Raw genomic sequence first — 26,450 nt, 5'->3', positions numbered from 1 at the left:
TGTGTGTGTATGTGAGAAGTCAGTCCATCCTGTCGAGTATATTTAACTAAGGGATTCAATTTCTTTTTGCCTGGTGCTTTAGCACATAAGCATGTCCCCCTTCAGTAATTCTCCAATTAGAGTGAACTCATCCTTTAAATCAACCTGGCATGGAGCCCTTTAGTGAAGCAGACAATCATAAGTAAACTCTCTGTGGATAGAAGGCATAGGGAGGGAGATTTTGTATATGAAAAAACCCTCCAGATAGGATCAGGGTCTGTCCATAAGTGAAAAAAAAGTACCTTGTGGGGTAGTGAGTGACCTGTCATAAGTATGCAGGTAGATGTTACATAATTGCAAATTAGGGTTGCCTGGAATGAGTTTAAGCAAAGAATTAAAGGTTGATCTTGGTCACGTGTCAGAAAACTACTACTTGTGAGCCAAAGCCCAACAACTGCCTATTTGCTTTTTAAAAATAATTTATTGAGGTGAAATTCACATGTCACAAAACGAACCATTTTAAAGTGAATAATTCAGTGGTATTTAATGCATTTGCAGTGTTGTGCAACCTCTATCCAGTTCCAAAACCCCATTGCCTGTTTTTGTAAATAAAGGTTTATTGGAACAGAGCCCTGCTCATTCATTTATACATTGTCTGTGGCTGCTTTTATGCTACAATGGCAGAGTTGAGAGTAGCTATGACAGAGACTGTTATGCTAAAACATTTTTACATGGTCCTTTATAAAAATAGTTTGTCAAACCCTGATCCAAGTCATTGGTTCTCAAACCTAAGCATACATTAGAATCACCTGCAAGGCTTTTTAAAAAATTTATTTATTTATTTATGGCTGTGTTGGGTCTTCGTTGCTGCGCGGGCTTTCTCTAGTGCTGAGCGGGGACTACTCTTCATTGCAGTGTGCAGGTTTCTCATTGCGGTGGCTTCTCTTGTTGCAGAGCATGGGCTCTAGGTGCACGGGCTTCACTAGTTGTGGCACGTGGGCTTCAGTAGTTATGGCTTGTGGGCTTTAGAGTGCAGGCTCAGTAGTTGTGGCACACGGGCTCAGTTGCTCCGTGGCATGTGGGATCTTCCCAGACCAGGGCTGGAACCCGTGTCCCCTGCATTGGCAGGCAGATTCTTAACCGCTGTGCCACCAGGGAAGCCCCTGCACGGCTTTTTAAAACACAACTTACTAGGCTCCATCCCCAGATTTTCTGACTTAGGAGATCTTGAGCAAGGGTGATGCTGCTGCTGGTCCAGGGTTACTTCTTTCAGAACCACTAGTCTAAGTTGACCTCTAATGTTTTTCCTATTCTGAGCATTAGTGCATTCATACTTTTTACAGAATAGCTATAATTTATTGAGCTAGACCCTGTGCTAGGTACTACATTAGCTCGAATCCTCACACCAGTTTTTTAGGGTGTATATATGAGTGTGCGTGTGGATAGTAACCGTTGAGTATCTGAGTGTGAGTGTATCTCACTCACATTTATTGAGATCTAATTTGCTATATACTTTATACAGATTATTCTTGAGACTGATGGTATTATCTCAGTCTTACAGGTGGAGAAACTGAGGTTTGGAGAGATGAAGCGACTTCCTAGGGTCACACAGTTATGAAGTGGCAGACCCTGTCACCCCCTACTTTTCTGGGATACCCCTGCATAGAGGTCTGTGGGAGCTTAGAGCATTCTTAGGAGTGTGTGTACTTTTCTGAAACTCATCAGTTTCAGTCCTGAAGTTATTTTGTTTTTTTCTACTTGGTTTCCAAAGGCAACAAGAGGAAACTCAGATTTCCTCTCAAGGTGTAACACTAAGGGAGGGCTGTCAAGATAGCAGGTGCCTTCAATTAAAATGCTTTTCTGAATTCAAATTGAAGGCTCAGCAGACTAGGACTTAACAAGTGAGCCCCATTGGGAGTGTGGGCAGAATTTGCCAGGTGAGGACTGATATTTTGGTTGCAGAATTGCTCATTGATGAGTCCCCTTTAGGGAAGATGAAAGAGCAGCAGCTAATGGATGAGTGTAAAGTTGGAGGATGTGTAGTGACTTGAAGATAAAAAGGTGAATAAATGCATGTATACACACAGACACACGCTGCCTGCATATCATGTGGGCAATGGGCAATGTCATGTGGACCCCATTTAGGAGTCTGGAATACAGTGGTATTTTCCAGTTGCCCACCTTTCCTTGTTATTAATTTGTGAAAGCAAGATGTAAGGTTTCATAAATTGACAAGATATTAGAGCTAAGGGACCTTGGAACCCAGCCAGCCTAAAGCAAGTGCAGGTTAGGGGCCCAGGAAGGGCAGTGCTTTACTCAAGGTGACAGGGCACCTCGTTGGCAGAGCTGGGAGCAGGATTCAGATCTCTTGATTCCCCGTGCATCACTTTCCATTACATCACTGAGAGATGAGTCAGGCTTCTCTCTTAAACAGGAGGCTTCTGGGTTCTGTCACCTTGGAGCTCTGTGTCACTGACCTAGTTGATTTATCCTCTGACCAGAGCCAAAGGGCTTTTGTTGCTCATGATTAGTCTGACCTAAAACAAATGGAAATTGCTCATAATGCCATATCCTGGTAAGAGGGACAGATATTCTGATTGCTAGAACCTCAGAGTTACAAAACAATTATAAGCTTCATTTGATTTTCCAGAGGGAAATGAACTTCCCTAGGATCACATGGCAGTGAAATCAAATGGAATGCAAATCTCTGGGCTCTAGGTTGAAAATACCGTCCCCTTCCTTCCTGAGACAACCTACAATATTATAAAGAAAAGAGGTAGACAAACCTGAGCTATTCCTAATTTCTACATTTATTAGTTTTGAGGCCTCAGGTGAGTTATTTTAACCTCATTAAGCCTCAGTTTTCTGATCTGTGAAGTGAGGATAATCCCTTGTAGGAGCTTGAGATGGAGATGATGTATAAAATGGGCAAGCGTGTGCTCAGTAAATGTTAGATTACCTTCCCATCTAAACTTCACTATACATTTTTTTTAAAAAAGTTTATTTATTTAGGCTGTGTCAGGTCTTACTTGCAGCACACGGGATCTTCCTTGCAGTATGTGGGATCTTTGGTCACGGTGTGCGGGCTTCTCTCTAGTTGTGGTGCGCAGGCTCCAGGGCATGCAGACTCCAGAGCACGCAGGCTTAGTTGCCCTGTGGCATGTGGGATCTTAGTTCCCCGACCAGGGATCAAACCCGCGTCCCCTGCATTGGAAGGTGGATTCTTAATCACTAGACCACCAGCGAAGTCCCTCGCTATACTTTTTTAAAAGATTATTTTTTCATTGAGGTATAATTTATCTATAGTGAAACACACAGATCTTAAGTGTATATTTGATCAGTTTTGAAAATGGTCACCTATGAAACCTACACTTATATCAAGTTAAAGAACATTTCCATCTCCCCAGAAAGTTCCCCTACATTCTTTCATAGTCATTCTTCCCAGAAACAACCACTAATCTTATTCCTATTGCCATAGGTTAGTTTCACCTATCTAGAACAATATATAAATATCATAGAGTTATAACCTTTTGTGCCTGACTTCATTCACTTACCCTGATGTTTTACCCACATTGTTGCATGTAACCACAGTGCATTCCTTCAGTATACTTTTAGTTTTGAACTCAGTTAGGGTTAAATTATGCCTAGTACCGCTGCAAAAACATGAGAGCTAGGCAAGAGAGAAGAAAAGGAAGGTCAGTGGATAGGAATCAGTGTAGCTGAGTTCTAGTTTTGGCTCTATCAATGCATAACCTTTGAGATAATCTGTTTTGATCTTCATTTTACAGATGACTTAACTGGCCCAGGAGGGAAAGAAACTTGTCCAAGGTCACTCACAGGGATGGCTCCAGGTCACTCGATTCCTGGTTCAGTACACATTACTGAGATTTTTAGAAATGGATTTTTATGTGGATCAGTAACTTTCAAGAAGGACCAAATGTCCAGGTTAAATGGGTAGTTTTCCTAGTGAAGGCCAGTGGATTCCTCAGCTTGTTAGTCCCTTTCTTCTGGCTGGGGATGCCTTGTTCCTCCACCATCGAGCCTAAAAATTGCCAGCTGTGGATTCTGAAAGGGTATTTTTTAGTTGGAGAGAAAGAAATGGAATCTGGATATTCTGGCCATTCAGACAATGTAGCAACACTCAGAAGACCCCAGTCCCCACTGTTCTAGGATGTAAAGTATATTTAGGGAAGGAAAACTCTCTGAGCATGCATTGGGTTATGTCTGGAACTAGACCTGCTGACAAGGCACTACAGACAGAAGCAGCCAATGTGTCTTGTGCTTGTTTAATCTGTACTTTAATCTTTGTGCCATTTTTGTCTTCAAATGTCTGATCTCCCTGGAGAATTTGAAACGATTCATTTAGTTCTTATACGCCCCCCCCCGGAATAACTTTCATTCTCAGACATTTCAGGTTTAGAGAATCAGCCCCATGTTTAGACAGAATAGCCAGGCTCTGAAAGATGTCCAGGCTCTGAGGAATGAAAACTCTTCAGAAGATAACTGCTAGAGAAGGAAACAATCCCTCCTGCTTCCTCTGCCTGTTTTAAGTCCCTGCTGGAGCAGAGCAGGGAGCCCTAGCATTCCATACAGTGGAAAAGTATATAAGGTTTCAACCTGGACTTCCTCCAGTTCTCCTCGGATTTCTAAAGTCAGCAGCCCAGGATTTGGTCTGGCAACTTTACCTGAGGGAGGAAGAGTGGGAGGAGTATCTCATTACTCATCTAGTAAAACACTTTACAGTGCACCTTTGTACTGAGCACTGGCCATATCTCCAGCCAAGGGACTTGCAGGGAAGAGCCAAATCATGAGTCTGCCGTAGGCCTAGCCAACGGTGGCACCCAGCCAACAGATCTCTCCACTCATCCCTGGCACCAGGCCTCTCTGCAGAGGTAGATGTAGAGTGTATAGGGATAGGCATGGACCACCCTAAACTCCAGGTCCATGGCTGTGGGCTACAGAGCTGAGAGACTAAAAAACCATACTAATCTAGAACACTGTGGGGAACTTGCACTGGTTAGTTTCCTTTTTTATAAAGCACTAAAAAAAAAGTAAAGTAATATGTATTTACACAGTAAGTATGGTTACTTACTGTGTTAAGCACCGTACTAGGCACTGGATGCTTGTGAGAGAGAACAGAGAATAGCATAGGCTTTAGAACATACACTTGGAGTCTGATGCCCAATCTGTCCTTTATTTCCTCCTCTGTAAAGGGGAGTTAGTAGTGTTATGAGGATTAAATGAGATAATGTAACTCAGGACAGTGACTAGCACACAATAATAACAGTAGCTAACATTTAGTGAATGCTTACTATGTGCCAGATACTATTCCTAAGCTCTTTCCCAATATTGACTCATTCTTTCAACAACCCTATGAGGAAGATCTACATTTATTAGCTTTGATGCCTTTGAGGAAGGTATTATAACTGCATTTTTACAGAAGAAAAAACAGATCCTGAGATGTTAAGTAGTTTGCCCAAAACCACACGGCTAATAAGTGGCATGGTGAAATTTGAAAGCAGCATATCATAGGGATTGAGAGCACAGACTCTGGAACCAGATAACCTGAGTTAAATGCTTCATACATATTAGTTATAGTAGTTCAATAAATACTAACAACTTTTATCACCAGGTATTTATATATTACCTCTCATTCAGTTCTCTTAGTGTGCCTATTAAATAGGAATTATCCCCATTTATTGATACTTGAGGAAACAGGCTTGGGTGGCAATAGAGCCCTCTTTGCCCAAACACATTCTGTGACTGTCCCAGTGTTAGCTCCCTGTCAACTGGAGTCCTTCCAAACCTGCTCCCTCCACTTAACTGGTTTGAAAGCCATTCCTCCTGCTGAGGTCCCTCCACCCTTTCCCTTTGCTAGAATACCCTGCCCCCCATGACCTATTATTTCTATTTTAATTATACAAATTAATATATAGGTACATTTCTGTTGTAACATATTTGAATATATAAAAATACAGTCCTTACTGATGGAACTTCACACTGTGACCACTTATTCACTATTATAAACAATGCTGCAATGAACATAATAGATGTTTAAGCGGATTCCTAAAAGAGGAATTGCTGTTTAAATATTTAAAACATTTGTAGATCTCACCAAATTGTCCTGAAAAGCTTTACTAATTTATGATCCCTTCAATAGTGTGAATGTGTCTGTTTCTCTCCATCCCCACCAACACTGGTCATTATAAATACTTTTAATTTTTGCCAACAGGATCATCTAATAGTACTTTTGTTTTTAAAATTTGTATTTCTCTGATTGTAAGTGATGTAGAATACATTTACATTTTCCTATGTTTTGGGGGCATATTTAACTTTGTTCACTTTTCAGTTGGGTTATTTGCTTTTTCTTACTGATTTCTAGGTTTGTTTTTTTGCCGCACCATGCGGCATGCAGGATCTTAGTTCCCCAACCAGGGATTGAACCCGTGCCCCCTGCAATGGAAGCAGCGTCTTAACCACTGGACCACCAGAGAAATCCCTCTAGGGACTTTTTATTTGTTGCAGATGGTAATCCTTTCTGCTATATATGTTACAAATATGTAGTGTCTACTTCATCTTTAATGGTGTCAACTCAACTACCTCCCTTCTCTTTGAGATTCTTGCTGACAGCTGCAGTCCACACTGCTACCTCTGATGACCCACAGCACTGGGTACACATGGCCCAACAGAGATTCATTCATCCTTTTATATATATATACACACACACACACACACACACACACAATCATCCCCTTCTGCCTGAAGGCTGAAATTGGATTTTATTGTTCTTTGAAGTCGTATTCCTCATATCTTCTCCCCTTCTCTCTTTCCCGAATACCAACACAAAGGCTCAAAGTCGCTTTAGGGCCTATGATATTTCAGACTTGTGCTTCTAATATATATATATATATATATATATATATATGCTTAAGAAATGTTACTGATGATGATGAGAGCATATGCCCCTTTGCATTCCAGTTCTATAGCAGGGGTCACCCTCCCAACTCCCTTCCCACTCCCAAATGTCAGACAGAAAGTAATAGAATGGGTAATGCAGTTCCATGGAAGAAAAATGAAAAGTGGTGGCAACTGTTGTGAACTGGAAAACACATCCACCTAAAAGAGAAATTGTAAATTCAGCTCCAGCAAATTGTTAAGTAAGAATATAAGCTCCATGTTGAGAGCTTCTCCACTTTTCAAAAGCTGAAAATCTGTATGTTAAATGTACTCTTTTTTTTTTGTGGTACGCGGGCCTCTCACTGCTGTGGCCTCTCCCGTTGCGAAGCACAGGCTCCGGACGCGCAGGCTCAGCAGCCATGGCTCATGGGCCCAGCCGCTCCGCGGCATGTGGGATCCTCCCGGACTGGGGCACAAACCCGTGTCCCCGGCATCGGCAGGCGGACTCTCAACCACTGCGCCACCAGGGAAGCCCTTAAATGTACTTTTGAAACGTCAAGCCAACATTGTGTGTTTTTCGTTTGGGAACATGTTGAGGTCAGACTCTTTATCTGTTAATGCAACAGAGTCTGGCATATGAGAGGCACTCAGTATTTGTTTTCCCATTTGCCTTCTTCCTTCCATTAGACTGACTGAAACATCCAGAACAAATGATGAAAGAGAAAGTCATTTACATCATTGTCAGGAATTAATTAGTTGTTCTAGTGTTGTTTTGTCTCTCTCTTAAACCAGACTAAAGCAACATAAAGGCAGAGATCATATTTTCATCATATCAATTTCCTACACAGTGCCTGGCACATGAGAAGGTCTCAGAAAAACTTGATGTTTTTGAACCAATGACTGAATAAATGAAGAACTGACTAGGTAACCAATTTACCTTTAGATTGTAAATTTACTTTAAAATTAAATGTCCATGTAATCAGCTCAGTACTTGGCACACTGACCCAAGATGTAGTGTAGGAGAGCATCCCTTAACCCATTTCTTTGTTTTACATGGCAAATACTGGTCAATATTTAATATCGGTGACATAAGATGGGTGAGGATGTGTGGGATCTCAACATGACAATATGACTGCTCTTTATGGCAAGTCATGTCCAAACCCATGGCTGCCTGGCTCTCAACCCCAGGCCCCAATACTATCCCCAAGTCTTACACTTCTTGGCCCACACTTTCACTGTGGAAGGATTTCTTTCTCCCATGATCTCTCTGGGTGCTAGTTTCTGCAGGGCCATCCTCTGGGGAACAGGTGGTGTGGGGTCTCAGCGGTGGGCACTGCTTTGCTCTTTCCTCCTCTGCAGCTCCTCCCGTCGCCTTGCCTGCTGTTCACTCATGCAGTCCCTAAAGGCCTGCACCTGTGGCTGGCACTGTCGCCAGTCCTGGTGATGGGCCATGCACTCCTGCACTGCATAGTGGGAAGCAGCACAGCCAGAGCGGGAGATCAGCTGGTCCAGTGGGTCCTCTTCTTCATCTTCTTTCTTCACCTGTTGGGACCAGGTATGGCCTTGAGCTGACATCTTTAGGAGTCTCTAGAACATCAACGGAGGCAAGGTTAGAGTAGGAACGTGATTATATATGACACTGTTCCTCTGTTATAAATAACACTGACCACTGCACTGTTATAGCCTATTTAAGCATATGTCTCCCCTTGAAGGTTGTAAGCTATTTGAGGACAGATATTGGGCCTGATTCACCTTGGTACTCCTAGCACTAGGCCTGGCAGAGAGCAGACCTGCAAAATGGTCTGAACTGAACAGAATGAGATAAAGTATATGAGAATGCTTAGCACAGCACTAATAAGCTCAAATGGATTCTACTAATGGAATCTGAATTAAGTGAAATGTTTCCTTTCTGGAGAAGCTATGTTCTTTTCTCCAATTAGCCTTATTCTATGGCTGGAGAAGAACAAAGTTTAGCACTTGGGAGAGTATCCAGATATGCATAGAGTTTGACATATGAGAGAATGGAGAGAGTTGTGTGGCTGTAACATAGAGCATACAGGGTCCAGGACAAGAAATGAGTCTGTGAGGTGTGAGAGTATTTAACGTGAGGTGTATCTGCCCAGACTGTCTTCCTACAATCATCTGCTTCAGAACACCCAGCACAGGGTAGCATACAGAATGAACTTAAGAAAGGTTTGAAGATAAATGACCTCAGCCTTTGTACAAATTTTACCATGACAGACTGTAAATGAGCTAAGACTACTTAATGCTTTTCCTGGGTCTCTGATTCATTCAACAAATGATCACTGAGTACCTATCATGTACCAAGCACTATGCTAGATTTGAAGATATAGGAGTGACCTAGACAGACACAGTTTCTGCCTTTACAGAGTTTACAATCTAGATATATAGGCTGTTTACTTGTGTACAGTGTGTACAGACAGCTAAGCTTGGGAACACAGTGGAGGAATACCTAATCCAAACAAGGGCAGGAACACGCAGGGAAGGCTTCTTGGAGAAAGTGATTTCTAAACTGAGGCTTAAAGGATGAAAAGGAGTAAGCCAGAGATGTAAAGAATATTCCTGGTCAATGGAACAGCAAGGTGGAGGTTTGAGACAGAATTTGACATGAGAGGAACTGAAAGTTCTATGTGACTAGAGAACAGAGTATGAGAACAGGAAAATTAATGAAACTGGTGAGTTGAGAAAGTATCTGATCATAGGAAGGCCTAATATTAAGGCGTCCAGAGGGCAATGGGGAAGTCACAAGAAGGATTTAAGAACCCTATAGCCCTACACAAAACTCATTTGCTTTAGAGGCAGTATAACCTAAGGGAGGAGGGGGAAACTGGGCTTTGAAAACAGACTTGGATTGGAAACTTAGCTTTGTCACTGACTCACTGGGTGACTTTGAGCAAATCACTTCATAGTCTCTCTTGAAAAATAGAGATCAAATCTACCTCACAGGACTGTTGAAGACTAAATGAGATAATGCGTGTAAGGAGCCTGGCATGTCCAAAGAGTTGGATAAGTAACAGCTCCTATGTTTTCCTCTTCCTAAATACACTGTGAGCTCTTTAAAGACAAGGGCAGGGACTTCCCTGGCGGTCCAGTGGTTAAGACTTTGCCTACCAATGCAGGGGCTGTGGGTTTGATCCCTGGTCCGGGAGCTAAGATCCCACATGCCTAGTGGCCAAAAAACAAAACAGAAAACAGAAACAATACTGTAACAAATTCAATAAAGACTTTAAAAATGGTCCACATAAAAAAAATCTAATAAATAAATAAAGACAAGGGCAAACCTCTTGGAACAGTGAGGTGGAAAGAACAGTGCCTTTGGATCCTAAGCCAAGAAATCTGGGTTCAAATACTTTACTCACTTTACTATGCACACACCTTAGCGTGCAATCTTTTTCAGTTTCCTTCTTAAGGTAATATTTAACTCAATTACTGTAAGGATTAATATCCTAATAAGTCGCAAGTGAGTGCATGGGCTACAACAGGACTCAAGTAAATGCTGCCGTATTCTTTCCCCACTAAAACCTAGCTTCAGTCTTCCCTAGAGTAAAAAAACGAAGACCCTCGCTCAGAGATCAAGACAGGCTAAATGGTCCGTAGCTGGTTCGCGGAAAACGGCCGGGCAGAGGCAGGCACGGAAAGGACGGAAAAGCAGAGAAACCCAGGTGGCTAAATCACCTAAGGCTCCTCTCCCACCTTCAGAAGAGGACGTATGCGCGTGCGCGGCCGCTGGGCACACCCCCAGTTGTGCCAGCTAGGCTTCACGGCGCAAGATCGCGGCACACAGTGCTCACCGAACACGCGGACAAGAAGACCCGAACACGCGCTCCTGCACAGCTGCGTCGGTTTTGCAGGCACTTGGAACTCTTCCGACACTTGTCAGGAACCAGCCTCCTGTAGGAAGCGCGGGCGCACAAAGGGGCGGGGAGGGGAAGAGGATCCACCGTGCATTTTCATTGGTGGCCTCTCGGTGTAGATCCCGCCTTTCGTTCTCGACGCAGCGCCTAAGCGGGGACCCACTTCCGTGAAAGAGCGGAAGACGCGGGCTGGTGGAGGCGGGATCAAGATGGCGGCGCCTTTGAGGATTCAGAGCGACTGGGCCCAGGCTCTCAGGTGAATTTAGGTCCAGAACCGGGACGGAGGAGGCGGGTAGCGGATGTTGCCTTTACGTTAAGGAGAGCCGCCATGCCCGATCCAGGATATCCGTAGGGGTTACCTCATCAATTGTTGAGGGAACCCTGGGTCTAGAAAAAGAAGTCTCAAACCCACATGGTCATTGTTTTTCGTTCTCGCAAGAGCGGGGCTGAGGCCGAGGAAACACATATGCGCCGTGTGATTTCAGAGACAGAATAGGATCAATGAGTTGGAGAAAGAAAACCTGGGAGGCAGGAAGACTCTTGGCCAAGTAGTCATGGTCATTTCGCAAATATTGATTGGTCCTCAGTTATTTGCAAAAGTCCCAGTACTCTCCACCACCACATTGTCTTTGAGTGTGTGATGGAATCTTTGTATGCTCCTCGACCCCTAGTGGTATATTAGTCATATTGTACGGTTCTTTTCAGGAAACAGTGTAACGCCTACCATGTCCAGACTCTGACCTAGATAGATGCTCGGTGGAGTTCAGATGTGTACTCTAAAGTTAAGGGGTGGTTCCTGCCCTCCAAAAGGAAACAACTTAATTGGAATGCACAGCAAACCATTCATTTATTTAACATATATTAGTCATATACTGTGCAAGTTATGCTACGCACTAGAATGAGTACAGCAGTGCCATGAATGGCAACTATTATACTAATACGTTTTTCAAATTGAAACAATGGTGACGATAAATAAAACATAGTCTCCTGCATTTAAGAAACTTACACTTTTCTAAGTGGGCTGAAATAAAATACACATTGCTTACTACAACACAGAACTTGTAAAAGGAAGAACAGTGACATTTATTGAGGGCCACCAAGTGCCTTTGAGAGAATGCAAGACCAGAATCAAGAAGTAACTTTGACCAAGATGGTGCAACTAATAAGTATTTCATGAAATGTTTGATGAAATACTTGAGCTTCATTTAACCAGCAGATCTATTTGTTAAACACTTAATCCACAAATATTTCTTCAACAAATAAACAAAATTTGTCTGTGCCTGGATAAGATGTTAGACTAGATCATGTCTAAGTGCTGTGGCCAAACTAGAAATTATATGATCTTTCTCCCTTGCATCAGTACCATCCTTTTTTGACATTGAGTGAGGCTAATTAGGTTTTTGTCTCTCTTCATAGGAAGGACGAAGGGGAGGCCTGGCTGAGCTGTCACCCCCCAGGTAATGTCCTTAAATCTGTATGCCTTCCCTTTAGAGAAAGAGGATTTACTACCCCTAGGAGAGAGCTTCCTTTCTCCTAGCCCAAAGTTCTTGCATAGTGCTAAGAGTCTTCAGATGTTCTTGACCACTCTGCTGTAATGATTCTGCAACTCCATTCTAGGGGAAGACCTTCAGATTGGTTTTCCATTTGGAAGCCACAGACTTATTCATGGAGACATTGCTGATGCTTCTTAATCAGTCTCTTAGCCATATATTATTGTATTCTAAGCAGTTCTATAGCTTCAGTTGTGACCTTCCTGATTATGATTCCTAGATCTATAGCTCTAGTTCTGACCTCTCGTCAGTTTCAAGCAGACATTGAGTAGTTGTATGCTATGCATTTCTGCTTAAAGCTCTCACTGTCATCTTGAGTTTATCAAATCCAAAACCTGAAGCTGAGCATTTCTGTTGTCAAACCCGTTCTCCTTGATTTTCTCAGTTCTTAAGTTACCACCATTCTAGGCATCAGAGTAAAACACCTGGTCACCTCACCCTGCCATTTATCATTCCCAAGGTTTATAAATTTTCCTTTGTTTTACTGATTATTTGTCATTTCAGAGACCTTTGATATCTTGTTATAATAAGATATTTTATTTCTATGAGAACTAGAGTTTTAAACAGAATTTTCTTTTGAGGAAATTGATGCTGCATCACAGAAGACAGGGTAGCTAGAAGGTCTCCAAATCAAGGGTTTTTGTTTTATTTTTAAAGATGAGAACTAATTGGAGAGCAATTAAAATATAGGTTGTAGGTAGAGAAGAGAAGGACTAATGGAAAAACCATTGTCTTAGAGGAGAGAGAAGGAGATTGAATTAATTCTAAAAGCCTAAGATGAAAGAAGGTGAGGGTAAGTGTAGATGTAGATAAATGCAAAGACATGAATATGGAAATGTGAAAGTATCTTATAGCCTCAGTTTTCTTTGTGATGTTGGAGGTAGGGTCAGCTTTTTCTTTGAAATAAAATGTGCGCTATCTATGTTCTAGATGCTTTACATACATTTCTATTCCTCATAACCGTATCAGGTAGGTACTATTAGCGTTCTAATTTTTTTTAGATAATAGCTGTATTGAGATATAATTCACATATGATAAGGTTTATGTTTTTAAAGTGTACAATGCCGTGGATTTTAGTATATTCATAGAGTTGTATGTCTGTCACAACTAATTCCATACATTTCATCATCCCTAAAAGAAACCCTGTGCTCTTTAGCAGTCACTCCACTTTTTGCCCTCCTCCTAGCTCCTAGAAACCACTAATTGACTTTCTGTCTCTATGGATTTGCCTGTTCTGGACATTTCATATAAATAGAATCATAATATGTGGCCTTTTGTGTCTTTCATTTAACATAACATTTTCAAGGTTCATCCATTTTGTAGCATTCATTTGTTTTTGCGGCCAAGTAATGTTCTGTTGTAAGGATATATCACATTTTTTGTCCATTCATCAGTTGATGGACATTTGAATTGTTTCCAATTTTTGGCTGTTATGAAGGAAGAAGGTTTTGATGGCAGGCTAGGTGTTATGAGAATTGGCTGCTCTGGGGAACAAAAGGGGCAAAAGGACTGCAAAACTGTGCAGAGTTTGGAAACTGGTAAATTGTAGTGGTGCCAGTCTGCACAGTTGTGTCTTTTTCTGTATCTGCACTCAGCAGCCTACATGTAGAAATGTAGAAGGTGAGTAGTTGGATCATTCCCACTTTTGTTATATAGACAAAATACTGAGACTGAGATCATTTCAGAGACTTTACAAATGTAGAGAGGTCATTGAGGGTGATGACAGGGGATTGATTGAAATAATGTACCAAAAGGGCTAGACTTCATAGGATGGTTGGTGAAGTCAGGAGGGAATCATGAAATGTGACAAAAAGCAGAGTTCACTCAATCCTATTTTTGTGGCATCTTTCTGAACTAGAATTTCATGCCATTTCTCTGCAAAACCTACTTCACTAGATCTTCTCTAGTCCATACTTCTACCATAGATTGTGAGTTACTCCATTAGTATCTTTCAGCTACCAAACTAGTATATTAATTGATGCCTCCTTCCCCCTTGTTCTTTGTGACTCTTTTATTCTTGACATGCCCCTCCCTGACTTGGTGTTTCCTTTTGCTTATCTTTGGCCTAGTCCTATCTTTTTTCAAGATCCTACTTAAGTCCCACCCTCTCTAAGAAGCTCTCCCACTCTGCATGAATCCATGATGGTTTTTACTTCCCTCTTACTCCTAGAATTTCAGTTTGGTGCAAGTTACTTACTGAATAATTTGTAGCACCTTGCTAGTTTCTGAGCTCAAGGACTTCACAGTCTGGTGGGGAGGCCAGAAATGTAAACAGTGTGTTATGGGCTGTTGCAGAAGTGTATATATAAAGTGCAGAAGAAGAATAGAATGTTTTTAACTCCATTCTACCATCTACATATGTTTATGTGTAGGATAATATCTTATTTAGCCCATATCGCTGCAAAAGCAGTGTCCTACTTAAGCAAATTTTCCAGTTATTGAAGCTTAACTCTTTACTCTGTATTATGTGTATATACTGTGGATAAATGCATATGTTCATGTTCATCTTCACCTTTCATCCTGGTAGAATTCCATTTCACAGCCAGTAAAACTGAGGTTGAGATTACTCTAGTAGTTTTCTCTACAAATACTATATTGTATCTCAAAATCTTTGTTCCTGGCTTTTAGCCCTTGAATATATTTCTTCCAAATTAGGTTTGCCTAGACTAGTGCTCTTTCTACTTCACCCCACTTTTAACACAAGTGCCTGCTTTTCTTTCATGAGCCAATTTCCTTGCATTTATACAGATTCCTGAATCGGGTCTTCAAGGAGAAAAATGTTTAATTCTTCTTATTTTTTTGAGACGTGCTTTTTTGTTCTATATAGGGAAACCAACTTTGTATGGCAGCCTGACTTGTCAAGGAATTGGCCTTGATGGCATCCCGGAGGTTACAGCTTCGGAAGGATTTATTGTGAACGAAATAAACAAGGTAGGTTTTCATGTCTTCTAGATAGCACTGTGTCCAAAACTATGGTAGTACCTATATACGTACTTTAAATATTTATACTGTTATCTGCGTATCAGTGTCGTCTCCATTTCATTTGTATAATAATCATAGTTTTTACTGCCTTTGAATGTCAAGAGTTTTCCTTTTCTTTTATACATACATATGCTTTTAGATGCAAATTTCCTCTTACTTCCCTTATACCAGTGCTGTCCAATAGATGAATGTGAGCCACATATGTAATTTTTTTTAATTGAAGTATAGTTGATTTACAGTGTTTCAGGTGTACAGCAAAGTGATTCAGTTATGTATATACATATATATTTTCTTTTTCTGATTCCTTTCCATTATAAGTTATTACAAGATATTGAATATAGTTCCGTGTGCTATACAGTAGGTCCTTGTTTATCTATTTTATATATAGTAGTGTGTATCCACATGTGTAATTTAAAATTTTCTAGTAGCCACCTAAAAAAGGTAAAAAGAAACAGGTGAAATTAATTTTAATAATGTATTTTATTTAACCCAGTATATCTAAAATATTATTTTAACCTGTAATTAATATAAAAAATTATTAGAGATAGTTTACATTTCTTTTTTTTATTAAGTATTTGAGATCCTCTGTATTTTACACTTAGAGCACATCTCAATTCAGACTCTAATTTTTTTTAAACATAAATTTATTTATTTATTTTTGGCTGTGTTAGGTCTTCGTTGCCATGCACGGGTTTTCTCTGGTTGCGGCGAGCAGGGGCTACTCTTCATTGTGGTGTGCGGGTTTCTCATTGTGGTGGCTTCTCTTGTTGCAGAGCACGGGCTCTAGGTGCGCAGGCTTCAGTAGTTGTGGCACGCGGGCTCAGTAGTTGTGGCTCGTGGGCTCTAGAGCGCAGGCCCAGTAGTTGTGGTGCATGGGCTGAGTTGCTCCGCATGTGGGATCTTCCCAGACCAGGGCTTGAACCTGTGTTCCCTGCATTGGCAGGCGGATTCTTAACCACTGTGCCACGAGGGAAGTCCCAGACTCTAATTTTTTATTGGAAATACTTGATATGTATTTAGGTTTTAAAAAACTTACTGTTGAAAACAGATTCATATATCTAAGTAGTTCCAAACGTACTTAAAAAGTCTTCCAGTAACTGAATCAAGTATGTTTTTATACTAAATTTTAAATAAAATTAAAAATTCATTTACTCATTTGCATTAGCCACATTTTAAGTGCTCAGTAGCTTTATGTGGCTAATACCCACCATATTGTACAATGTAGTTTTATAATGTGTCCGGGCACACCTTGATGAAGACCTATATTAGTAGTACTTAATTGTTTTTCTCATTGGTCTTTGAGGTGAGTAGGTGGCCATGTAAGTGTTGCAGAACTCATGATCTGACTTTCCTTCCTCTTTCTGATGGCAGCAGTCAGTGTGCTCTGGTGAGATGATTCCCAAAGGGTGAAACAGCCCTTTTTGGTGTGTGTATAATTAAGCTTTTTTAGTTGTAAAATATTTCAGGTGTACTGACAAGAGTAGAGAATACTTTGTTTTTTACATAAGATCTTTAGCAGATGTTCATTCATTACCCTCTGTGCAAAATAATAAGCTACATGTTATTATATCTTTTATATTTGTTTTTCATAAACAGTATTGTAGAAAGTGCCAGAAGATCTGAGTCCAAGTCTTAGTTACTGTGACACTTACTAGCAATATGGTTTTGGACAAATAACTTAGTTACCTGAGCCTCAGTTTCCTCATCTATAAAACAGAGACAATATTCTACCTCATAGGCTGATTAGTGGGGAGTGAAATTGCATATGAAAGAAACTAAGATATTAAAAGTGAGTTATTGTTTATCATAACAATCCTGTGGGATTGGCATTTTAAATTTCAATTTTGCAGATAAGCAAACAGATTCAGAGAGGTTAATTAACCCCTAATAATCAAAGCTAGATTCGACTATGTCAGAATTGAAACCCAGTTCTATCAACTTCAAGTATAACACCACCTCTCAAGCCTACATTTTTTCCAGGTGTTTGCCAGTATCCATCCACTGCCTGGACGGTAACTTCCTTTCTTCCCTTTGTACTCAGGCTGTGATACAATCCTTATCTTTTCCAATATCATTACTAATTTCTGCAGTGTACTTGCTGAGTCAGACAGTAAATGCTTATGATTGAACGTTCATTTGTTTCCTAACTGCCATGAGTCACTTTGCTGTTTGATGTTGCTATAGTGTTCTATTATACAGATCTGTCATTATGCTTAAAAACCTAACCTGGGAAGATAAAAAGTTTGACTTTTAATTTTATCTTAATGTGGAATATTAAGATAAGATATTACTTCCCCCTCACACTGAATTTTGTCTGTTTTGATATCTCCTGCAGCTTTTCTTTAATATCTTTTCATTAACAGCATGATTCTCTACTGCTGGAAGGTAATTCAACATTTATCTTCCTTCATAGTCTGTTTATGGATTAAAGGGTGATTTGCAGGATCGATAAGCAGGAGAAAACCACTGATTCTTGAAATCGTTTACATAATTAGCCCCAAAGAAATAGTCTTCTGCGAGCAAACCCAGTTCTTACAGAGGCTCGAACACTAAGCTTTCAAAGCTCCTCATGTCCTTGCTTGGTATGAATATTTAGCCAGGAAAGTTTAGCTGACACTTTAGTTTCGGGTACAGGAGACAATTCCAAATCCGGGTCAGCTCTCTTGCAGCTGGGCTTTGTCATGTGGTTAGAAGCAAAAACTCATTTAATGAAAGGCCTGCAGGCAGCCAGGCATAGATACGCTGGCTAAGAAAGTACTGTTTGTATAGATAATCTAATTCTCTTTTTAAAGGAGAAGACCTGTTATAAGAAAATATTGATTTTCAGTGATGAGAATATTACAACTTTGAAACTGTTCTTTCTAATGAACTATGAGGACTGTGCTTGTTGTACATAGATTAGCCTTATAAAGAGGTTCAGAAAATCTTGATTATTGAAGGCATTTTCATTGTCCAGCAGAATTTCCAGAAACTTTCAAGTACTACTGCAGAAGAGATAACAGGTTAGGGGCCATTTGGTGAGAGCAGCTCCTCAGCTCTGTGTAGGAGGTATACACTTAGGGGATGGTGTTAGTATTCTGCAAATTAGAGTAAGGGATTGTTGTATTGCAAGAATCCTTGAGGCGATGTTTACCAAGCCTTTTATACCTCTGCCTTGAAACACCAGCATACTTACCCTAAATGGTTGCAGTCTGCCTTCAGCAAGTCATGTCACTTGAATCTAACATCTGGTTCTAGGTGTAATTTACTACTATGTCACTAGTGTTATCTTGCCTGTGTTCCCTGCATTGGCAGGCGGATTCTTAACCACTGTGCCACGAGGGAAGTCCCAGACTCTAATTTTTTATTGGAAATACTTGATATGTATTTAGGTTTTAAAAAACTTACTGTTGAAAACAGATTCATATATCTAAGTAGTTCCAAACGTACTTAAAAAGTCTTCCAGTAACTGAATCAAGTATGTTTTTATACTAAATTTTAAATAAAATTAAAAATTCATTTACTCATTTGCATTAGCCACATTTTAAGTGCTCAGTAGCTTTATGTGGCTAATACCCACCATATTGTACAATGTAGTTTTATAATGTGTCCGGGCACACCTTGATGAAGACCTATATTAGTAGTACTTAATTGTTTTTCTCATTGGTCTTTGAGGTGAGTAGGTGGCCATGTAAGTGTTGCAGAACTCATGATCTGACTTTCCTTCCTCTTTCTGATGGCAGCAGTCAGTGTGCTCTGGTGAGATGATTCCCAAAGGGTGAAACAGCCCTTTTTGGTGTGTGTATAATTAAGCTTTTTTAGTTGTAAAATATTTCAGGTGTACTGACAAGAGTAGAGAATACTTTGTTTTTTACATAAGATCTTTAGCAGATGTTCATTCATTACCCTCTGTGCAAAATAATAAGCTACATGTTATTATATCTTTTATATTTGTTTTTCATAAACAGTATTGTAGAAAGTGCCAGAAGATCTGAGTCCAAGTCTTAGTTACTGTGACACTTACTAGCAATATGGTTTTGGACAAATAACTTAGTTACCTGAGCCTCAGTTTCCTCATCTATAAAACAGAGACAATATTCTACCTCATAGGCTGATTAGTGGGGAGTGAAATTGCATATGAAAGAAACTAAGATATTAAAAGTGAGTTATTGTTTATCATAACAATCCTGTGGGATTGGCATTTTAAATTTCAATTTTGCAGATAAGCAAACAGATTCAGAGAGGTTAATTAACCCCTAATAATCAAAGCTAGATTCGACTATGTCAGAATTGAAACCCAGTTCTATCAACTTCAAGTATAACACCACCTCTCAAGCCTACATTTTTTCCAGGTGTTTGCCAGTATCCATCCACTGCCTGGACGGTAACTTCCTTTCTTCCCTTTGTACTCAGGCTGTGATACAATCCTTATCTTTTCCAATATCATTACTAATTTCTGCAGTGTACTTGCTGAGTCAGACAGTAAATGCTTATGATTGAACGTTCATTTGTTTCCTAACTGCCATGAGTCACTTTGCTGTTTGATGTTGCTATAGTGTTCTATTATACAGATCTGTCATTATGCTTAAAAACCTAACCTGGGAAGATAAAAAGTTTGACTTTTAATTTTATCTTAATGTGGAATATTAAGATAAGATATTACTTCCCCCTCACACTGAATTTTGTCTGTTTTGATATCTCCTGCAGCTTTTCTTTAATATCTTTTCATTAACAGCATGATTCTCTACTGCTGGAAGGTAATTCAACATTTATCTTCCTTCATAGTCTGTTTATGGATTAAAGGGTGATTTGCAGGATCGATAAGCAGGAGAAAACCACTGATTCTTGAAATCGTTTACATAATTAGCCCCAAAGAAATAGTCTTCTGCGAGCAAACCCAGTTCTTACAGAGGCTCGAACACTAAGCTTTCAAAGCTCCTCATGTCCTTGCTTGGTATGAATATTTAGCCAGGAAAGTTTAGCTGACACTTTAGTTTCGGGTACAGGAGACAATTCCAAATCCGGGTCAGCTCTCTTGCAGCTGGGCTTTGTCATGTGGTTAGAAGCAAAAACTCATTTAATGAAAGGCCTGCAGGCAGCCAGGCATAGATACGCTGGCTAAGAAAGTACTGTTTGTATAGATAATCTAATTCTCTTTTTAAAGGAGAAGACCTGTTATAAGAAAATATTGATTTTCAGTGATGAGAATATTACAACTTTGAAACTGTTCTTTCTAATGAACTATGAGGACTGTGCTTGTTGTACATAGATTAGCCTTATAAAGAGGTTCAGAAAATCTTGATTATTGAAGGCATTTTCATTGTCCAGCAGAATTTCCAGAAACTTTCAAGTACTACTGCAGAAGAGATAACAGGTTAGGGGCCATTTGGTGAGAGCAGCTCCTCAGCTCTGTGTAGGAGGTATACACTTAGGGGATGGTGTTAGTATTCTGCAAATTAGAGTAAGGGATTGTTGTATTGCAAGAATCCTTGAGGCGATGTTTACCAAGCCTTTTATACCTCTGCCTTGAAACACCAGCATACTTACCCTAAATGGTTGCAGTCTGCCTTCAGCAAGTCATGTCACTTGAATCTAACATCTGGTTCTAGGTGTAATTTACTACTATGTCACTAGTGTTATCTTGCTATAGTAGCTGAAATATATGTGATAATGACTAGTCAAAACATGTGGGAAATCATAAGACAGCTATTTGGTGATGACCAGTCTATGAACATGTATAGTCAGTTTAAGTCCTAGTTGGGAATGGGCACCACAAGCCTGACCAGGGCCTACGCATTGTATGAGTGTACCGTAATTTACTTTACCTACTTTCTTACTCTGGTAAACTATACATGTCAGTAGTCTAACATTTTTTCTGAAAGTTCTTTTATAGGCAGCAAGTTTACTTTTAGACTAGTCTTTTCAGCCCTAGACCCGGGAGCTGGTGCTGTTTTTTCACAACTGTTGGTACTATTCCTTGCCACACTGCTGACTGAGAGTACTGGTATTAGATTTTCTTATGAAAATTAATGTTCTCGTGTTTGTCATTTGTATCTTATTGTTGGTTTGTCTTCTGTGGAACAGTTTTCTTCAACATAAAAACATAAGGGCCCAGCAGTACCAAATTACATTGCAGCCCTCTGCAGTAAAAGGACTGCTGACCTGTAGGGGAGTGATAGTGTCTTGGGTTGGGGAAGGAGGATTAGGGTACACTTAAAAGGTAAGAGTGTTCTTTCGTCCTAATGTTTTCTTTAAGAAGCTTTAATTCCATTGGAGTAGCTTTACTGATGGATTTCATTTTTCCTTCTTTGTTTAGAAAAGCATTCAGATTTCATGTCCAAAGGAAAATGCATCTTCGAAGTTTTTGGCGCCATATACTACTTTTTCCAGAATTCATGCAAAGAGTGTAAGTATTCTGATAAAATGAGGAGAAAATATAATAACATGTTAGTTTTTCATTTTATCTGCTTGTCTAGTGCTATAAACATATTCATAATTAATGTGTTTTTCATTTACTTTGCATTATAAGATGACACAGCTGATAAAGTGTGATATGTTTGACAAAACTGGTACTTGGGTCCACTTAGAATAAATATACAAATCCACTCACTGGTAATCTCAAAGAAAGGAATTGTATGAAATTTCCTTATATATGTTTTACCAGAGCTACTTACCAGCTTTTGGATAATGATGATAGTAGTTGATGTTTGAGTAATTTGCCACTGCTCATATTTCTGTCCCTTTGCCTAACGGAAGGGGCATTTTCGCAAAATTCCAAGTACAGCATATTGAGGGACCTTTTCAAAGGTCTTCGTGATAAAGCCCTTTCTACTACCATAAGCTATTTAGAAGCAGAAATGAGAAATAGGTGAATAAACTGATTATATTAAAGCCTACTCCTTCTTAGTGTGTGGTACATTTTCAAAAATAGCTCTTTTTATCCTTATTGCAAAACAAATATATATTTAGTGATGAAAATTTAGGAAATGTAAAAGTGAAAACCACTCATTTCTATAATCTAAAGATAACTATTGTGAGCTTTTGTTATGTAACACTTATTAATAATAATCACAGTAATCTTGCCATTTGCAGCAACATAGGTGGACTTGGAAGGCATTATACTAAGTGAAATAAGTCGGAGAAAGACAAGTACTGTATGATGTCACTTATATGTGGAATCTGAAAAATAAAACAAACTAGTGAATATAACAAAAACAGACTCACAGATATAGAGAATAAACTAGTGGTTACCAGTGTGGGGAGGGAAATAAGGAGGGGCAAAATAGGGGTAGGGGATTAAGAGGTACAAACTATTATGTATAAAATAAATAAGCTACAAGGATATATTGTACAACACAGGTAATATAGCTAATATTTTATAATAACTATAAATGGAATATAACCTTTAAAAAATTGTGAATCACTATTTTGTACACCTGTAACTTATATAATATTGTATATTAATGTATCTCAATTTTAAAAAGTTAAAAAATAATAATCATAGTAGTAATAGCTGACATTTATTGATCACCTGCTATGTGCCAGCACATGCTAAGCTTTACATATCATTATTTTACTTGATCCAGTCTTTTTTCTTTAAATATTTTACCACAATAGGTTTTTACAGTACATGTTGTTTTATAAGTTATTTTTAAATTATTAATAATATATTATGTACATCATTGTGTGTTTATTATTTTAAGAGTTGCATAGTATTCCACTGTTATGACTTTACTATAATTTATTTTTCTAATCTTACATTACCAGACATTCAGTCATTTCCGATTTCGTGACTTCATATTTTGATGATATAGCTAACCCTTTTCTCACAAAGATAAGAAAAAATTAGAGTACATTTATAAAAGTATAATGTTGAGTCACAGGAAATGTACTTTATAAGGCTGTTGGTATGTTCTAACTGACTTCCACTTAACTGATTTATTGAGTCAACTGTTGCTCTACATTTCCTCTGTAAACCATTCTGACTCACGCCCACAACACATTTGCAGCTTGTAAAGTCTCTGAGGTCTGCATACTGACACTCCCAGTTAAGCTGAATGCTTACCAAGGGTTAGTTACAATGCCAGTTGTATTGTTTTTGAAATTATGTTAATTAAATATATTAAACCAATGAAATATGAGTGTGAAAGGCAGAGTGACTATGTCTTTGAAAACTAAGTTGATTGCTTCATAGAGACTTGATAAAGAAAAGTTTTTTTTTTTGTCTACGCCATGCAGCATGCAGGATCTTTGCTCCCTGACCAGGGATTGAACCTGTGGAGTCCTAACCACTGGTCGGCCAGGGAATTCCTAAGAAGAATTTTTTAAAAACCTGCTATTTTAGTATGTGTGGACAAGATAAATGTAGTAGAATATTAGGGGAAAGATTTTTTTAAAAACCCTTTATAAATTTTTGCTCTTAGATTGCTTTGTAAGTGTGACTAAAGATTTGCCTTGCTTTAAGGAAATTGGAAGTTGTGTACCTTTTGCTTATAGTATATTACAAGCAAGTCAAGATAAAGCTTCCTTATAGTAATTAGTGGACTGATGAAAAGATTAGTGAATATTAATGTACATTTATATATTTGAGTTAAAATAAAATGTAGGTATTTATGTATCATTTTTTATTATTTCATACTCTAACTGAATTTTTTGATTAACTGACCTGCTACTGAGCCCTATCCATTGACTAAAAAGACTTTTACCATATTACTTTTCTACCAGTCTGACTTGACATTCTCTGCTGATACTGGGTATTCGAATTTTTTAAAGTTTTACCATTTTTAGGGATGGTGTTTCATTGCTATTTTAACTTACATTCCTTTGATTAATTATGAATTGACCGCTTTTTCATATATTTATTGGCCTCTCTTCATGTCATTTGCCCATTTTTCTAAGCGTGAATTTTTTTCTTTATTGATAAGAGCTCTTCTTATAATAAGGGTATTGATCCTTTGCTATATATTTTGCAGTTTTTTTCTAGCTTATTATTTATTGTTATTTGTTTATTGTGTCTTGACATACAAAATATTTAATTTTCTAGATAATAAAACCTATCAATTTATGGTGACTACCTTTGGGACCCTGCTTAGGGTAGTCCATGATTTTATATATATAAATATATATTATAACTATAAATATATATATTTATTTATTTATTTATATTTACTTGTAATTACACAGCATAATGGGTAAGAGCAGGGACTCTAGAGACAGGCTTATTGGATCTGAACCCCTGGATTCGAATTTTGGTTCTGCCACTTACTAACTGTGGCCTTAGGCCAGGTACTTAACCTTCCTGTGCTATAGGTTCCTAATCTGTAAAATGGGAGTAAAAATATTTATCTCTTAGGGTTGTTATGAGGATTGAAGCAGTTAGAATTGGGTCTGGAACATGGCAAGCACAATATAAATAGTGTTTGTTAAATAAAATTATAAATATAGTAATCTTTGAATTTTTATGTTTTATTTTTTACATTTCAAATGTTATTTTTGTTATTTGATTTGAAGTAGGGGTCTAACTTAATTTTTTTTTTTTTTTTTTTTTTTGTGGTACACGGGCGTCTCACTGTTGTGGCCTCTCCCGTTGCAGAGCGCAGGCTCTGGATGCACAGGCTCAGTGGCCATGGCTCACTGGCCTAGCCGCTCCGCGGCATGTGGGATATTCCCGGACCGGGGCACGAACCCGTGTCCCCTGCATCGGCAGGCGGACTCTCAACCACTGCGCCACCAGGGAAGCCCTAACTTAATTTTTTAAAATTTATTTTATGTTAGATTAGTTGATTTACAATGTTGTGTAACTTAATTCTTTTTGAAATGATTAGCTTGTTACAGCACTACAAAGTAATCCATCCTTTATCTCAAGGACTTGAATTGTCATCTTTTTTTTTTTTAACCTCTTTATTGGAGTATAATTGCTTTACAATGGTGTGTTAGTTTCTGGTTTATAACAAAGTGAATCAGCTATACATATACATATATACCCATATCTTTTCCCTCTTCCGACTCCTTCTCATTCTCCCTAACCCACCCCTCTACGTGGTCACGAAGCACCGAGCTGATCTCCCTGTGCTATGCGGCTGCTTCCCACTAGCTCTCTATTTTACGTTTGGTAGTGTATATATGTCCATGCCACTGTCTCACTTCGTCCCAGCTTACCCTTCCACCTCCTTGTGTCCTCAAGTCCATTCTCTACATCTGCATCTTTATTCCTTTCCTGCCCCTAGGTTCTTCAGAACCTTTTTTTTTTTTTTTTTTAGTTTCCATATATATATATGTTAGAATACAGTATTTGTTTCTCTCTTTCTGACTTACTTCACTCTGTATGACAGACTCTAGGTCCATCCACCTCACTACAAATAACTCAATTCTGTTTCTTTTTATGGCTGAGTAATATTCCATTGTATATATATGCCACATCTTCTTTATCCATTCATCTGTTGATGGACACTTAGGTTGCTTCCATGTCCTGGTTATTGTAAATAGAGCTGCAATGAACATTGTGGTACATGACATGTTTTGAATTATGGTTCTCTCAGGGTATATGCCCAGAAGTGGGATTGCTGGGTTGTATGGTAGTTTTATTTTTAGTTTTTTAAGGAACCTCTATACTGTTTTCCATAGTGGCTGTATCAGTTAACATTCCCACCAACAGTGCAAGAGGGTTCTCTTTTCTCCACACCCTCTCCAGCATTTACTGTTTGTAGATTTTTTGATGATGGCCATTGTGACTGGTGTGAGGTGGTACCTCATTGTAGTTTTGATTTGCATTTCTCTAATGATTAGTGATGTTGAGCATCCTTTCATGTGTTTGTTGACAATCTGTATATCTTCTTTGCAGAAATGTCTATTTATGCCTTTTGCCCATTTTTGGATTGGGTTGTTTGTGTTTTTGATACTGAGCTGTGTGATGAGGAGCTGCTTGTAAATTTTGAAGATTAATCCTTTGTCAGTTGCTTCATTTGCAAATATTTTGTCCCATTCTGCGGGTTGTCTTTTTGTCTTGTTTATGTTTTCCTTTGTTGTGCAAAAGGTTTTAAGTTTCATTAGGTCCCATGTATTTATTTTATGTTTTTATTTCCATTTCTCTAGGAGGTGAGTCAAAAAGGATCTTACTGTGATTTATGTCATAGAGTGTTCTGCCTATGTTTTCCTCTAAGAGTTTTATAGTGTCTTGTCTTACATTTAG

General features: G+C 38.9%; 2 protein-coding genes across 4 annotated transcripts in view; one reads left to right on the top strand and one right to left on the bottom strand.

The window, feature by feature from the left end:
* Positions 1–7,808: 7,808 nt before the first annotated feature.
* Positions 7,809–10,858, bottom strand: COA4 (cytochrome c oxidase assembly factor 4 homolog). Its single transcript, XM_007113289.1, has 2 exons — positions 10,689–10,858; positions 7,809–8,463 (listed from the first exon to the last, which is right to left on the bottom strand). The coding sequence occupies exon 2, from the start codon at positions 8,449–8,451 to the stop codon at positions 8,197–8,199; it is 255 nt and encodes an 84-aa protein (XP_007113351.1). The 5' UTR covers positions 8,452–8,463; positions 10,689–10,858; the 3' UTR covers positions 7,809–8,196.
* An 85-nt stretch (positions 10,859–10,943) lies between these two features.
* The window catches only part of PAAF1 (proteasomal ATPase associated factor 1), a 48,209-nt gene continuing 32,702 nt past the window's right edge, over positions 10,944–26,450 (top strand). For 2 of the 3 annotated variants that reach the window (XM_024131710.3, XM_055091708.1), the window contains exons 1-4: positions 10,948–11,007; positions 12,168–12,208; positions 15,129–15,232; positions 21,579–21,668. In XM_024131710.3, coding sequence (XP_023987478.1) covers positions 10,961–11,007; positions 12,168–12,208; positions 15,129–15,232; positions 21,579–21,668 — 282 coding nt within the window. In that variant the 5' untranslated portion in view covers positions 10,948–10,960. Of the gene's footprint in view, positions 11,008–12,167; positions 12,209–15,128; positions 15,233–21,578; positions 21,669–26,450 lie in introns of all 3 variants that reach the window. The other variant, XM_024131711.1, reaches the window with a different exon arrangement.

Source organism: Physeter macrocephalus, chromosome 16 (assembly GCF_002837175.3).
Source record: "Physeter macrocephalus isolate SW-GA chromosome 16, ASM283717v5, whole genome shotgun sequence".
Lineage (NCBI taxonomy): Eukaryota > Metazoa > Chordata > Mammalia > Artiodactyla > Physeteridae > Physeter > Physeter macrocephalus.
Note: the sequence above shows the minus strand (reverse complement) of the source record. Positions and strands in the feature narration are given on the sequence as shown.

Coding starts and splice junctions, on each gene's coding strand:
- COA4 (XM_007113289.1), bottom strand. CDS start 8,451: ATGTCAGCTCAAGGCCATACCTGGTCCCAACAGGTGAAGAAAGAAGAT.